This window comes from Macrosteles quadrilineatus, unplaced genomic scaffold (assembly GCF_028750875.1).
Source record: "Macrosteles quadrilineatus isolate MER2022 unplaced genomic scaffold, UCM_ALF_1.0 Scaffold_2__2_contigs__length_208266976, whole genome shotgun sequence".
NCBI classification, from domain to species: Eukaryota; Metazoa; Arthropoda; class Insecta; order Hemiptera; family Cicadellidae; genus Macrosteles; species Macrosteles quadrilineatus.
In genome coordinates this window covers 58,496,154-58,513,981 of record NW_026542595.1, presented here as the reverse complement: position 1 = coordinate 58,513,981, position 17,828 = coordinate 58,496,154, and the positions used below count along the sequence as shown (strand labels likewise).

Sequence of the window (17,828 nt, the reverse complement as noted above, 5' to 3'; positions counted from 1 at the left end):
CACAGTAGACAAACCTTTTCAATGATAAGACTTATTTTGGGCTAATTTTGGGGTACAAAGCCCATTTTTAATTGGGCTACCTACAGCACTCTGCAGTAAAATACTGTTGTTTTCTTAACTCCGAAGTTTAAACACGCCATACAAGTACGATAACTTTAGTTTGAACAACTAAAAGATCAACAGAACTCCACATGTAGTATATTATAAGAGGCGTGTACAAATATCTTCCATTTGAGTAAAAATCTGTTTAGATGACCCATAAATATCGGATGTTAACCACAGTATCTCAGTTATCTTAATTAAATTTTGGTTATGATGAAATTTAATGCCGTTTTATAATAATACATCTCTTTAGCTTCATAATCTTGTCATTCGTTTACTACTCCAGAGGTTATTTCGTGTAATAAACTGTTATTTATTGCAATCCAATGTATTAGTGTTTGAAAGTATGAAATAAATTATACATCATAATAGTATTATCAAGTAATAATCGGTTGTATATTTGTAGGGCAATTTGTATATTTTTAAGAGGTGTTACTTGCCTTTTACCTTCGACTACATATTACTGAGGCTACAACATTGAAAATTCATCACGTTAAACTCAGAAACAAAAAATCATTTAAATCAAGTTTATAATGTAGGTGGATTGCCACTCATAAGGTCCTAGCTTATTGAATAAGTATGGATTATTTTAAGTAACTAATTACTTAATTCTTCTAACTGAATTATGATGTATGTAAGTCAAAGAGAACCCCCAAATTAAATGAACAACACTACGTTTATTTTAATCAATAACACCAGCAATTAACAATGTCAAACTAATTTTAAAATTAGTTTGTAATTATATAAAACAAGCTCTGGCCTCAGCACAGCATCCCGCGTGTGTCTAAGGTAGGCAGATGCTTCGCCGCTGGAGGGGAGATTCCTTGTATAAATACTTTCACTATCAGCGGAGGAGGACTCTATCCTGAGGATACCGCCGCGCTGTCTGTGGATACTGAGTGCTCTATACATTGGTGAGTACAATATACACATCTCTATACACGACTATACAGTCTACATGTTTACAGGCCCGGGTCAAACTTAATTGAAATCCTACCCTGAACTCAACGTCCCCCATGGTCGTCAAGAAATTTCCATAATCATTTTCCGGGGTGGATTATTTTACAATTGAATAACAACTAGCTACATTATAAAAATCCCAGCCAAAAAAGCCAGCAGAGTAAGCAATTTTCGATTAGGCTGATTAGATTTTCACTAAAAAAATTACCTAAAACATGTCAAGACACATTCTCTACTTAATATATATATATATATATACATATATATATATATATATATATATATTGTTCCCGGGTCTAGATACTACCATGAGAAAAACGGTAACTGGTTATTCCCTCTATCAGCTTAAAATCTGTCAAGATATTTCTGTGATTGTATTGTTAACCTTTTTGGGAGTTAACCATTGTATTTGGTTTCAAATGTTCTTTGATTTGAGATTCAGAACTTAAATCAAAGTAAATGTTAAACAATTTGTTTAAAACATTTTATTCGCAATCTCTACATTGACTATCTCTACTTCCATCAATAGAAACCCAATGTCCTAAGGTCTAGCCCATGTCCATGTCCTTAAGGATTCATGCAATTATTCGTGTAATCCGGACCTGTAATAATTATATTCTAAAACGGTGATTACCTAGAATTTCATTACTCTTCTATTGCTTTATTTAATTATATAACAAGTGCAAGTCTGCAGTATAATTTTACTCCTATTATTTGATGTTTATTGGATACAATGATAAATTAACTGAATAAATACGTAATATTAAATTATCCCGACCAGTAGTTTCAGGACCATACTCGTTTGAACCTCACAAATGATTTAGAAAAGAGGGAAAATGATTATGTGCGTTCTAAATTGTTTAGTAATTCGAATGAGAAAAGATATCGTGTATGAAATTCAAGACATGTTGGCAAAAATGGGCAAAATTTGGCGACACCAATGACTTTCTAGTTGCTTAAACGTCTAGTACAGTAAATGAAAATACCCCCAGAAAATCTGCGGAATATGTTATTTTCCACTTTAGTGATTAGATTTTCAATAAAATATTTCATTTAACACGATAGATTTATTCCCTATTTAATAAAATTCTACATTTATCAGTGTACCACTGCTACAAAGGATGTAATAAAGTGTGCTTTTAGTGAAACGCTTATAGTTTAGTATAAAATAATAATGCTCTTGTCAAATAGGAATTTTACATCTAACATTTATTGGCATTTTCTTTAACCAATAACATTTTTATAAAACAACTCTAATATGCTTAATTATTTATTTTTTTAGATCTACAAAATTATACAGAAAATTGCGAACTTTATATTTATAGGGTAAAAAATGAGAAAGCCTACTTCTTACCCCATAAATATCCGTTCCTGAAGTCATACCAGTTGACGAACTCGTTTTAATAAATGTAGGCTTACATCGGTCCCCGGTGTAGATTTTACTATAATAGCTACGGTTATAGCTTAGACCATATTCGTTAAAAAGGACGTTTTGGTCTTAACTAATAACCAAATATTATTAACGTGTAAAAGCGGAAATATAAATATTACAGGTAATTGGATTATCGATTAATATTTTCTCACTTCTTTAAAATCATTGAAGTATAAGATAGTGCATATACGTAGCACGAAACCTAAAATAAAATATATTCTACATAAAATAAATGCTTTATTTTAATAACCAAACTAGGAGCATTTCTGAATAAAATATGACAAGTAGTACGGCGCGGCTAGTGTAGAGCAGTGTGTAGTCAAAGTTGCCTACTTCGAGATACCACGGCGCTCCTGTACAGGCTGCAGGATATAATAACGGTTGTTAGTCAAAGATATCCAGCAATAAATCCCGCATTGAAATATTACTCTTATAACAGTATGAGAATGAAATCAGCACAAGTATTTGAGGATCGTGTACCATTTATAAAAAACATACTGTTCTGTTGGTCGTAATAATTCTCACGCAGCTGTGCATTTAAGTAAGATTTAATAATTAATTGTTTGTATCTCTTTATTTATTTGGTAAAATACATATTGCGTGTAGCAAATTACTTACATTTATATGGTCGCCATTTCAATAAAAGTATTATAGTGTTAAGCTTATTATTTTAGCTATCTGTTTTTCAAGCCGTTGAATAAATAATATTTTGATTTAGTGGCATCCATCCCCATTAGATGTTTTATAATAAAAAAGTCGACTTTCAAAAAACATCATTGTTTATTCAATTTTACAAAAATGTCGTGATGAACTGAAACAAAACTGAAGGGTTTAGTTTATTTTGAGGTTAACCTCATAAACGAGTGACCTAATTTCACAACGGAATCAAATTAAATAATGTTGGACCGAAAGATCAAAACACTTAAGTGATATGAAACAAGTTCATGAAAAATCACAGTTCCAAAGTACAACCGGTAGTTACTCAAACTGTTCCTAATGTCCTAGACAGACTCATTATTGTTGTAACGAGGTCCAGCAGACAGTTGTGTAAGTTATGGACACAAGAACACCAGAAGAGGAACATTAAGATCAGTAGAACATCGCCCATGACTAGATGAGGTAGTTCGTGACATCATGTACCTGCTTATTATAAGGGTATTCTAAAGCGTTTTTTACAATGAGCGTTAACTTTGTCGCTAGTAAACAAACCTAAGCTTAAACTATATTAAAATTGCTTATTACAATTTGTACGTGAAATTAAATATCTACAACAATATGTCACTGAACAAAATTTATAGAATTTGAAAAAAAATAGTACTGTAAGTAAAAAACATACATATCGTGAATCACATACAACGCTGGCAGCAAAAAAATAAATAGTACTGTAAATAAAAAACATACATATCGTGAATCACATACACCGCTGGCAGCAAAACCATGGCATTACGCCAATAAACATTTAAGACCCCTTAGATACTTCTGAGTTTAAATATTTGGTTTCTTGCTTTTAGTTTCATATATTTGCCACCCTCTAAAAATGAATAGTTGAATTTTTAAACTTAGTAATGTAAGAAATCAAGCACAATAAATATTCCAGAAACTAATCTCATCAACACATTTCCACTGATTCTATTACTTTAAAACGTAATTTACTGTTTTATAAGGCCATGCGACCGTGCGAGGGGAGGTCTCATACAACCGCTTCTTTGCATCACTTATGTAACATGAAGCCTAGCGGTGACGCAATCTTGGAAATACCATCGGCTCTTCGTTCACAATGATTTATCAACTTTATGAAGAAGCCACTTCTGGGTCTGGGGGTAATGATGGCGGTGACCTTTGCCCGCCTTTCCATCTTGTAGTTGGTCACCTCGGGTTGACTTTATCGAGAAAGGTTAAACAAATGATTTTAAACTGTCGGCTATAGGTTTACTAAAGATCTTCTTTTGTAAGTAAAATCCGCTTTCCTTGTAAATTTCAACGGTGTATGGCCCAGAATAAAAAAACGGATCTTTTTAGTGACTTCATAAAAAAAAGTTGTATTGTAAGATTTTCGAACAAACCTTTCCAGAGGAGAAGGGTGTGGCTAAGCCAAGACATTTGTTGTTATTGTAAACAGTATTATTTAAGTAATAAGTGTATTTTATTTTTTAACTTAAACAAAATGTTATCCCTAAAACTAATATAATTGTCAACTGATATTTACTAATTAACAAGAAACTTGAAACTGAACTACTGAACTTTACTCAAATAAATTATATACACGCTTCCACACTAAAACTTTTAACTGGACAAGAAAACCTCGTTCATTATTATTTTCGCCTCAAAGGGGACGTGCTTAATTTAGCAAAATGTCTATGAGCACTTGAGCAACGTAAACTACTCAAATGATTTTTATTTATTTTAAAATAATTTTAACGTTATGTAATTGCAAAACCTTTTGCCCTGTAGGACAATATGTGACGCCTGATGGTCAGGCTAGATTTGTTATGTCTTATGTCTTTACAACCTAGGGCGCTAGGCTCAAGCCCGGAATTGTTTTACACATGACTTAAGACTAGGCCAAAAGGGTTGCGGCATTGTCGCCTTGATAAAATCCATTGGTGATTGGTGGGATATGAACTCGGGTCCTCGGGGGTTGAAGGTCCACGCTCTACCACTAGCCCTGCGTCCTCCCCAATCAGGTTCACATTTGTACATGTATTATACATGTATAATGAAATAACTGATTAAAGTCAAAGCGGTATTACGCAAATTTGTAATACTGAATAAGTTAAGTAAATGCTTGAAAAGGTAATGGAACCAGGGCTTCAGTTAGGGGTTTCTTATACATAATTTTTTGCATAATCAGTAGTCGTTCCGTCGATATGGTCCATCGGGATTAGAGGTTTACTCGGAGAGAACAAAGGGGAATAAATATCTCATAGAATATAACTTATTTTAAAGTGCTTCTAATAAACTTCTCTTTACTCGTTTCATTTTTCATAACTGGGTGCAATTTTTGATGGAGGCAGATACTATGGATTACATCCAGTTGATCTTTTAAAAATTTGAACAATGGCAGAGTTGTATACTGTATTAACAGTGTAGAATACTGTCCTGTGGTTCAATTGAGCAACATACAAATAAATTTTAGAATATTTGGCACCATCTAATATCGGTGTATAGGTTAGCTTGTCTTTTTTGTGTTCGTTGATTAAAAGTCTGTATCTAATAAACCCCCATAAATACAGAGATTATGAAAATTTGGAAACAAAATATATAGCCGGGACGTGTAAATAATTGACGGTATCTGATAGTTAAGTGGCGTATGCTAATGGCGGTATGGAGCTAAGGCGGCGATCACGACATCGGGTGACTGATGGCGACGCTTACACGGTACAATGTCGGGTTGTATCATAGACAGCGGTCACTGATGACAGTTGAATTTAATTTCGCATATTTTACTAGGAATAGGAAATTGAATTTAGGGAATTGAGTTAGTTGCATTTTATTATTTAAGGGTTAATTTATGAAATTTTCCATCACGATTAACAAAAAATAATCCAATTGATGTTCTCAATTACTTCTTTGTTGAACTTAATAAACTACTGGTCGTCCAGTGGTCGAAAACTCAACGAAAAATATGTAATGTACGGGCTTCTCTATGTCCTCCCTACGCTGTAAATGAAACATGTGATTGTAATTTATTCCATTTGTTTTAATTTTCTTTTTATATTTTTTTGTTAAATCGTAACTAGCATGGCAACCCATAAGGCCCATGTAGTTTTTTCCCAGCGATACACACGAGCTGAAAAAAGATTTAAAAGAAACATGCTTACCTATTAATATATGGATGCGAAGGAATTAATAAATAAATATCAAAACATATTACACTTTCATAACAATGCAAAGCCTCACTTGTCCTCGACCCCGAAGCATATACAGTACAAATACTGAGAATTTCGCTCTCACACGTGGGAAACTATAAAACCACCAGAATACCAGATTAATATGAGAAGCAGATTGACAAACCGTACCGCATTGTGTATGGAAGCAGAGTTGTGGAGCTGCACGTGAGTCTAGGATTCTCACGGGCGACCTTCATCTCTTATCTCATACACCATCAGCCTACGGTCATAGACATCGTGACATATATCCCATTATCACTAGGTTTATACTTGATCAGAGTGGATCTTTGAAAGATAAAGGTGCAGTATACCTGTCCACAGTATCTTGACAACCCCTACTTGGGCAGATACAGTACTGTAATCATTTATGTTCCTATGAGTCTAATGTTATTCAAATGGAGACAGTGTTTGAAGTCTTTAATTGTTCTGGAAGAACTCTATTCACTAGGGTATTTGTTGGGTCATTGATAACAATTGCTAAAGGTTAAGGGGTCCATATTTCTTTAAGAAAGAATGAAACCCTATCTACACCCGCAGATGATCTAACCCTACTTCATACAGATGATATGGCCTTGTCCACCATGATATACTCGGGAGTAATGACATTTGCAGGAAATTTATTGGAAGTCGCTCTATGTGTGGTTAGGGAGGGAGTTGCAACAAAATCCCCTGACTCTTGACCTGAGCAAAATAAAGAGTCCACACTATGTCCCAATCCCCTTTCTTACGAACACTCGACATTTTATTGTTATATGCCTATTCTGTATACACATTTTTAACAATATTTGTTGTTATCAAGAGAACCAGAATCCGGAGAAAGCAAGGCAGTTTAACCTAAAAAGCACAAACAATAAATAATGACAATTATGTAACCTTTATTATTTCATAAACATATATTACTATGCGTTTGAATTTAAGGTAAAATACCTCCCAATGCAACAACCCTACAGTTTTATGAAATTGTTATGTCAATGATTGATTATTTACAACAACAAAAAATACGTCAGATTTATACTCTATTCAAATAACAATAGGTTTAACATGTACTTGTTTGCTGCTAAAGGGAAATAAATAAAGTTTTTCTTAGTTAAAATGTTTTTTGCTTAGTAAGACAAAATTGCTAATTAAAAAAATATATATACATTTGGATGAACAGTGTGTTTGGTCTCTGGGGACATCAACACGAAAGTGTATGTCATACCATAAAAACTAAGGTAGTATCTTATTCTTATTCCCTTTAGTTAATTTGCAAGAAACAGAAAACGATATACATATATACAGGATCAATCAATGATTTATTAGCTTATACTATAGCCTTGTAGCAGATAGTGATCTTATTACCTATGTTTCAGAGTGTGAGCCGATGCGAGGCAGGCGGCCATGTGGTTGCCGATACTTCTGATAGTATCATCATGGCAGGTCAGTCTATACTTAGTTTACTTATCTAACAAAGCATACATAAGGTAAACATTTCCGTAGTTTTAAAATTATTGAATACTATAGGTTCTACACGATGTAAATCAATATTTGTTAAAAGAAAATAGGAGAAGATAGAAATGACAATAATATCTTTGTTGTTCTGCACACACATCCTCGGCCTAAGATTCAACTTCTGTTTGTGTTTGTTCAACTCTTGCGCAATTTCGCACGTTTCGCTTGTCGACGCTCCTTACACAACTGAGGGTCCTCCAGTCTGCCGACTTGTGTATTGACAAGTGATTAGTAATTATCGCTGGGATTTTCGAAGGAAGTTCTGTAATGCAGGTAACCTTTCTCGTCTGACGCACTAGATATGTTTTATTCATATAAAGATCCTCAGCTTCACCAGGCATTGCTATACCACGTAGCTTTAAGCAGTTGGTGGTTGGTGTTACTTAGATACTGGCCTTATTACTTGCTGCTGCTATACAAACAAGGAGGACAGATGGATTAAACTCGAAAAATCGTAAGAACGGGTTACTGTACTTGCACCACTCTTGCAGTTTCGTAACAGTTTTCATCTGGAAAACATAAGTACAGTTATTTAGAGGAGACAACAAAAGGATTGTTCTCGGTTGGAATTGCTGCAACAGCGGGAGTGAGTAGGTCCATTATCACATTACAGTACAGGTGGGTCCCAGGTCCGGCTGGGGTCAGGAGGTACAAGGTTGTACCATCTGTACGTGGCCTTAGCGGTCCAGAATATCTACACCTGCATGTATCTGTGTGATCTGCCATTGTAGGCTGGAGTGAGTAGGTCCATTATCACATCACAATACAGGTGGGTCCCAGGTCCGGCTGGGGTCAGGAGGTACAAGGTTGTACCATCTGTACGTGGCCTTAGCGGTCCAGAATATCTACACCTGCATGTATCTGTGTGATCTGCCATTGTAGGCTGGAGTGAGTAGGTCCATTATCACATCACAATACAGGTGGGTCCCAGGTCCGGCTGGGGTCAGGAGGTACAAGGTTGTACCATCTGTACGTGGCCTTAGCGGTCCAGAATATCTACACCTGCATGTATCTGTGTGATCTGCCATTGTAGTCTAAAGTGATTTTTTTTTTTTTTTTTTTTTTTTTTTTTTAATAGAGGGCCAGGCTTCAAGTAACCATGGGATTGCGACGCAGCTAGAACAGCTTATTGTGCACCCTCATTCACAGGTCCTCATTCTTTGTCAAATCCCAGGTCCTTTGTGAACCGTGAGATCCTTTTGACAATGGTGACCCGTTCTTCCCTTTGATTTCCAGTCGATAGGCCAAGGGATCTCATGCGCAGACCTTGTAGGGCTGGGCACATAAATATCACGTGGAATGCTGTCTCCTCCTCCTCTCCACATTTCCTACATAAGAGGCTTTCAACTTGAATTCCTATCTTGTGTAAATGTCCACGGAATACCCAATGGCCGCTAATAAAGCCAACCACCTTCCGCAGGGTCTTCCTACTCAGCCCAAGGGCTTCTGCCGCTATCGCACCTGTAGGTGCCTTCAGCATTCTCTTTGACTGTACATTTCCTTCTGTTCTTTCCCAGTTCCTTTGATGTTCTATGCCCATCCACTGGCGAACAGCTCTCCGTGCTGTGTTGTAAGCAATACCACACGTCGGCTCTGGACCCATGAGCGGGCTTTCAGCTCCTTTGTTTGCCCACTTGTCAGCTCCCTCATTGCCAGCAATACCTTTGTGCCCTGGAACCCAACTAAGGATAATCCTGTTGGTCTTTCCCAGGGCTTTCATGGCTTGATGACAGTCCCATACAGCCTTGGAGGTAAAGTCGAAACTGTCAAGTGCCATTAGTGCTGCTTTGCTGTCTGAGTTCATGTATATAGTGTGGCCTATAAGACCGCGCTTCAAACACACTCTCGCACACTCAGACAGGGCCACCACTTCTGCCTGGAATACAGTGGCCATTTTTCCCAAACTTACGCATAACTGCACCTTGGGTCTGACTCCATATATTCCAGCCCCCGTGCCCGTTGGCTTTTTTGAGCCATCCGTATACCAGGTGATCCCCCTTTTCATGAATTCAGGTTCACCCTTATCCCAGGCATCCCTGTCAACAATGTTGACATTGTATGGCTTTTCTAGATCTGTGATCTTCACCATCCTGTCTGGTAGCATTTCCAAGGAGTTCTTTTGCACCTTGTCTACAATTCTTGTGTGCTCACTGGAGGCATTATACTTCCAGTTGCCACTACAAGCCATTCTGTAGGCTGCCATCCTTGCCTCTCCTTTCACAATGATGTCGAGAGGTGGCAGGTTTAGCACTACTTCCAGGGCTGCAGTTGGAGTGCCTCTCATGGCTCCTGTGATGCTAAGGCATGCTACTCGCTGGATCTTTTGTAGCCTCTTTACAGCGGTAGTTTGCATTACCTTGGTCCACCAGACCACCGAGCCATACACCATCATCGGTCTTGCGACCCTAGTGTATAGCCAGTTAGTCATTTGTGGACTTAGACCCCAGGTCTTCCCAACAGCCCGCCTCATCATCATAAGTGTGGTCTGAGAACGTTGCGTTATATGTGCCAAATGGCTGTTCCAGGTGAGCTTGTCGTCCAGCCTTATTCCTAGGTACTTGAACTCCCTCTTAACCTGGATCTGATTACCGAAGAGAGTTGGTACTCTAGCGATATCAACATTTCTCTTCCTTGTAAATGGTACCATTACAGTCTTCATTGGATTGACCCTCAGACCTTCCTGGTTACACCACCTCTCCACTATGGACAATGCCCTCTGCATGAGTTCCAGGCAAGTGTTCATAAATTTTCCTCTTATTAGTACAACAATATCGTCAGCATATCCTTGAGCGTACATGCCCTGTGCATTGAGCTCGGACAGGAGATCGTCAACCACCAGATTCCACAGATTTGGTGACAAGACGCCACCCTGTGGACACCCTCTTTGGGCCTTGACCTCTCTCACCGTCCCACACAGAGAAGCTTGCGCTCTCCTACTTTCGAGCATGTTGCCTATCCACCTCACTACAGTCTAAAGTGATTGGGTCCATTATCACATTACAGTGCAGGTGGGTCCCAGGTCCGGCTGGGGTCAGGAGGTACAAGGTCGTACCATCTGTACATGGCCTTGGCGGTCCAGTACGTCTACACCTGAATGTATCTGTGTGATCTGCCATTGTAGGCTGGAGTGAGTAGATCCATTATCACATTACAGTACAGGTGGGTCCCAGGTCCGGCTGGGGTCAGGAGGTACAAGGTCGTACCGTCTATACGTGGTTTTGACGGTCCAGTACATCTACACCTGCATGTATCTGTGTGATCTGCCATTGTAGGCTGGAGTGAGTAGGTATATTATCACATTACAGTACAGGTGGGTCCCAGGTCCGGCTGGGGTCAGGAGGTACAAGGTCGTACCATCTGTACGTGGCCTTGGCGGTCCAGTACATCTACACACCTGCATATCTGTGTGATCTGCCATTGTAGGCTGGTGTGAGTAGGTCTATTATCACATTACAGTACAGGTGGGTCCCAGGTCCGGCTGGGGTCAGGAGGTACAAGGTCGTACCATCTATACGTGGCTTTGGCAGTCCAGTACATCTACTCACCTGTATCTGATAAGACGTTATAGCGATAATAGCCAGCAGAGATAAAGGGCATAACATATTTGTAAGCGAATTATAAATAATGTGCAGAATAATCAGTTCACTAGCCACAAAAGATACACCTGGAACAGTGGTAATTTACATACCTTTTTCACCGCGAAAATGCTTATTTCATATGGAACTAATATTTATCAAGTTTTGACCAAAAGCAATGCTGGTAAAATGACAAGCCTCCCTAATACCAATCGGGTGTTTCAAAATTAATAGCCAGGTTTTAACGCTTTATAACTTTTATACTATTAAACTTACCGCTATAAAACACACATCAAATGAAAAAGCAACTCAAAGAGATGATGTCTTCCAAAGACACATTGTTTAACAAAATCGAACCAGTAGAGCTGTAGATTTAATTGTTCAAAGTTAAAAAGTAATCTCCAACTTTTTTCACCAATAACAAATTTGAGGTTGCTTGGCGTATTTGGAAATTACTTTTAAATGGTGAGGAAACCGACCAAAGTGGAAGGAAATATTCCTAAAGAGGATACAATTTCCTACAATTTACTATTATGCATTTCTTGAAAATACTCAGTAAAGGCAGCCAAAAATTGCCTCAAAATAAAAAAATATGTTAAAATCCGTTATAAATGTAGTCAATAGACATAACAAACGGGGATTTTCATTTTTTTCCATTCTGGCAATTTTTGGCTGCCTTTACTGATTATTTTCAAGAAATGCATAATAGTAAATTGTAGGAAATTTTATTCTCTTCCGGAATATTTCCATCCACTTTGGTCGATTTCCTCTCCATTTAAAAGTTAATTCCAAAAACGTCAAGTAACCTCAAATATTTAGTGGTGAAAAAAGTTGGAGATTACTATTTTACTTTGAACAATTAAATCTACATTTCTACTGGATGGATTTGGTAATAATATTAAATAATGTGTCTTTGGAAGACATAAACTCTTTGAGTTGATTTTCCATCTGATGTGTGTTTTATAGTGATAAGTTTAATAGTATAAAATTTAGAAAGCGTTAAAACCAGACTATTCATTTTGAATCACCCGGTATATGTGACTTCCTTGTATCTCCAAAGTTAAATAAAACCTTCGTTTGACATGGTAGATGTTATTGAGAGCGCATCGTATGCTGATCCTTAAGGTTATGATCCCAAGTGTTCGGAGCGTTTGATAGAGTACTGACACAAGAGCACTTAATCTTTTTCTAATAGAAGCTATTTTAAAAGTACCATCTTAAAAAGGATATTCCCTTTATTTTCTGTCTCTTACACCCTTACATATGCCAGAAAGATCCACCATTTGTAGGCTGTTGTTTCTGGGAACAAAATTAAAGCCCATTACGAGGCCACAGAGTTCCATACCACTCCTGAAAATTGTAATATTGAATTCAAATTCAAACGATTATTACTTCATGTAGGATAATATTTTGATGAAACGCCAGTAACACGTAACTAAATTAACGACTCGTCAGTAGATTATTTTTAGTAAAACGTTGTTTAATTTTCTATAAACACATAAGGTTACAGTTGTTTTTTCTTGTTGTTTTTTTACCAAGCAGTTTCCACATTTATAGTTTTACTGCATGCGCTTGGACTAATAGTCACTTTACAGTGGTGAAACAATTAGGCTCTACCGAAAAATATAAGAACTGTAGGAACTCAATTCTATGAAATATATAATAAAAAACTGACTATGTTGAAACATCAAAGTCAATTAACGAAGAATAGTCGAGCTGTTCAATCCCGCCCACTGAACCGCGTAAGGCACAGTAAAAAGTGATGGACTCATCAACCTACACAAACCGCGACCAAACTATATATGGAAACACAGGTACATTGGAGCTCACTGTGGAAAGACCTTTTGAACATTTGTAAACCCAATTGTATAAATAGTGTTTTAAGCAATTCTTTCCTTAAATTATTTTTTATAAACAGTACAGTAAAACAGTTTAAAAAATACACACTACAATTAAAAAAAAAAATGTTTTCCCTCTATTTAGAATAAGCTCAAGTTTCCATAATTAATTAAATGTATTAAATGTCACAAAATAATAACAATATAATTCCAATGTCCTGTAAATGGCGATATAGTAAACGTAGGTGTTTTTCAACATAGCTAGAAAACATCTTGTTTAAAACTAAGAGCCTGTCTGTAATTGGACCAATAAATAAACTATCGTGACCATTATTTTTGAAATTTCCATCATATATAATTTCAGAAGGGATATTTATTACTTGTAAATTTAAACAAACAAATAAGTAATCTGACCTTTTCCTTAAGCGTATTCATATTGATAATTTATTTAGTTTTATCTTAAATTTTTAAGCCGAAAAGGCATCTTAGGATTTATCGCACTTTCCACATCTGACTCATTCGACCGAGCATTTACACAAAAGAAGAAATAGCGTCGAAAGATTAAGACAGTGTTCAGTTCACTTACTCTCAATGCCCACGTGACTGGCAAAGCTTTTAGCAGCTGTTCATTGTAGGTATGTACACAGTCATTACCTACAATGAGCGTGTTATCAGATGTTTCCGGCCAGGGGTTGATCAACAGAACACGGTTACGTCATAGGTCAAGCGGGCCATAACACTTTCCCCCAACCTGGCCCAAGGTAGACCTGTGGTGTCGTCTGCTGTGCTCCCCCGCCCACGGGGAGGTCCTCAGTACCCATCACTGATATCTCAAGGTGAAGATGTCGGTTATTGTAATGTTACCGAGACGAAACCAGTTTAGAATAAATTAGAATGTACTTTATTTGACATTTCATATGCAGACATTTCGCGAACCGGAGGTAGAGGTGTTCTCTGAAATTTTATTGTCGTGGAATCGTTATAACCTCTATGTAATGACATTTGCCTGTGATGGGTCGGCCAGCAGCAGGGCAGTTTAGAATGATTTATACCTTTGTTAGAGTCTCTGACAAGTATCCGTGATTTTTCATGAGTACAAACCATACTAAAGCTTAAAAGAACTTATACATTGTGAAAATCCTTTAAAATACTCCTTAATATAATGGAATCTGCAAAAATAGTTCCAGGGACCTCTTACCTGTAAAAATATATGAAAAACCTGAAAATATATGAATGATATAAAAAGTTTCAGGAGCGATGAAACGAAAGTTCGTACTAGATTGTCTGAAACACTTGTACTTGCCACTTCTAGGTCCTCGACGCCCGACAATCGCCTACTTGAAGGTTTCGCTCAGACAGCGCCCACTGATGGAGAAAGTAACACGTGATAGCGATGGCACAGCGACGCAGTGGTATACAGACAACTGTGGGCTAACGTATAGTAGGATAGCGTTGTATTTAATGCACGGTCTGCAGACCGCTTAGATTAGTGACATATCTTATGAGATTTGTCCGCGTTATATCCATGGCTCTAGCACTCCTAATCTTCACGTAGTTTTGCAGACTGCTTATGGTAGAGATATACCTCATAGTTACAGCAGAACTGCAATCGTGTATACTGTTGTGCAACGTCAATTCCTAGAGATGGAAGTGGTTTGTATGGTTGTTATACAAACTGCCATCGGGGTCGAGTGGTCGAATCGTGCGTTGCATAAAAATCACCTCATAATTCTTCGGTCAAAACCAGTTCGATGCCCCCCACAGGAGTTTTCCATTTGTCTCTTGTCAGATTTGCTCTAAGATTTAATCTGGTCGAATGTAATCCCACGTGGTATCGGAATGATAAAAATGACAAAGAGCCGACTAATAAAATAAAATATCATATAATAATTAATTGTTTTATTAACAAGATAAATGAGTTTTCAAATTAGTCGATTTATTGTTTTTGTTTTATAGGCTGGTCCCTTAAGAGACCCTAGTTCAGAAATACTAGTATGTAACATTAACTCTCGCAAAATTCATTTCGGCGAATGGCAAAATTATAATGAGGGAATTATTGACAGAAGTAGAAAGATCTAATCACTTGACCAGATACTAATCCTAATAATGCTAATATCCATACCTAAATAAATGTATAGATGTTTAAAACATTGGATCTAAAATACTTATATTTTTCTTATATTCTACTGATATTCTTCTTGTGAATAACTGTTTTATGCCCAAACTACGAGACACGTAACATTATTGCTATGTTAAATGATGGTTAAACAAAATACTGAGGTCATCATGGAGCATTTATTAATGGAAAGATGAAATTGAGATTGGTTAATACCTTGATCAGAATCCATAATAATTTTACTGCTAAAGTTTAAATACATGCGCATATTTTGTCACCGGTATGCTCCAAGAGCTTACACGCCCGCCATTCAACGAGCGAATGAAGCAGTATACCTAATACAATCATTCAAACCATTGGAAATGAGATAAGATAAGTCCTGTGGAATCTTAGTGTTCAGAAGATGGTTGCGTTGGTGAAGATAGTGATGATCGTTTGAGATTCTTTGCAGCAATCATCTTCGGGGCAAACCACGGTTCAACTCGACGGTTGGATCAGTTATATAGTCAATGGTTATATCCTGGTTGCCGTAGACTCTCACTACACGTTGACTACCGTTAGAGTGCAAACTCATTATGCAAAGGACGCGCATAGCAATGCACTGCACAACTCTTGCACGTGGAGATCTATCAATTACTGTACGTTTACCCAACACAAGTACGGTATGTCACGAGGACTCCGGCTCTGCGGTGGAAGAACAATAATTACAAATCGGGACAGAATCGTAAATACAAGACGATGGTATCATCCTGTCGACCTTCGTCTACTGGCCTTTCTTGCCATTGGTTCGCTTCTTTACGATCGTTGCTTCACCTATAAACATATTTGTAAGATTATAATAATCGGTGACATTTTATATCCAGAAGACTTCATGTGAGACGTGTCCTCATTACGATCACTTATCGTGAGATAGAGATGAGTTCATACCGTAATTTCATAACTCACACATAGACTTAATGTTACAGTTAGGTCTAAATTTTGACATTTTCATCGGCATTAATCCATTGGTGGTTGAGAGTTGAATTTTCAAGTTACAGGGTTTATCATGTATGCCCCAGCAACCATACAATTACTCACGTAACAATGTAATATTGCGTTGTTCACAGCTAGTTAATGATGCACATCACTCATACTGTAGTGAGCCTTGAAGTCAACGAGACTCATTGAAACTTGTCACTGATATTTATTGTGTTCGATTAACCCCGTGACAACAACTATTTGTTGAGTTATGCCTACACAGATCAGCATTATACCATTATACATTGTTTGGCACTTTGATGGCAGAAACAAGCTCAGTTGTACTTCTCAATTGGAACTCAGCTACGTAGCAGAATAAAATAAGTTACTTCGTGGAAATGTAAAAATAGTAAAATTTTAATAGAGCATTACAATTTAGAACGCTGTGATTTTTTATTGCCATACACTCAATGTCACTCAATGTTTATTTCCGAATGATCCACCTCAAAACTCTGGGCATCCACGGAGCGACATTATTCGTGGGGATTTTAGAATATCCACTGATATGTATTGGCCATTTTTGTGATACCTTTGTGTAAAATTGTAGACCAATATGTATAGTAGTTATTGCGTTTACACTGAAAGAACTCAAAACAGACCGATAACCAAACAGAAACCACCTTATTTTAAAATAACTGATGGATTTAAAGTGAAACACTCAAATTGAAGATTAAGTAAATTTGTGCTTTGTAATCCCTTTCTGTATGGATTCTAATAAAAGAAGACACAATAGGTTATCACCAAAGGTCATTGTGGATCATTACTCGTAACTAGTTTCACGAGGGAATTATACCTAAGTAAATGTAAAGGTCTAGTGATAGTGAATGTGTCCTTGAGTATTTGGCCTTTGAGACAAACTTGGTCAACAGCGGTCCCACGGGTTTTATGGGATACTACAAGAGTTTTAACGTCTTATAATTGGACTATAATTTGAGATGCATTACAAGCAACAGTATATCAGCCGTTGACGACTGCTGAAATTTAATGTAAGATGATCAAACGCTGAAATAATATCATCGAGCTAAATTAATAGCGTGATTGTCAGCATTGACCTCTGCAGACCTCGGATGTGTGTCAGCATTCCTCTTGACCCCTCCACTCAGCACGGCGACGGCGCAACAATGAACAATGAAATGTATGATTGTATTGAAAAGTGGAGTTTATGCCACAGTGTTGAGAGATGGTATTGAGTAATGGACTGTAACACGAACCGGGATGAGTTAACCAGTTCCAGAGAAGGAACAGGTTCCAAGTAACAGGTATGCAGAGACCTGGTTATGTCGCAAGTCTACCCGGTTACCTCTGACCTGTAACCTGGCTTGGGAGTGACGATTTTACACAGCTCCGCCCACCGCTACTTGATCTGTCTGGGGATGAACAGATGTATGATAAAGTCACTTGTCACAC

At 37.3% G+C, this 17,828-nt stretch overlaps 1 protein-coding gene across 1 annotated transcript in view; it reads left to right on the top strand.

Moving 5' to 3' along the window:
- Window positions 1-954: 954 nt before the first annotated feature.
- The window catches only part of LOC128987349 (mucin-2-like), a 56,736-nt gene continuing 39,862 nt past the window's right edge, over window positions 955-17,828 (top strand). Inside the window, exons 1-2 of the mRNA XM_054408150.1 lie at window positions 955-1,016; window positions 7,737-7,803. Coding sequence (XP_054264125.1) covers window positions 7,765-7,803 — 39 coding nt within the window. The 5' untranslated portion in view covers window positions 955-1,016; window positions 7,737-7,764. The remainder of the gene's footprint in view (window positions 1,017-7,736; window positions 7,804-17,828) is intronic.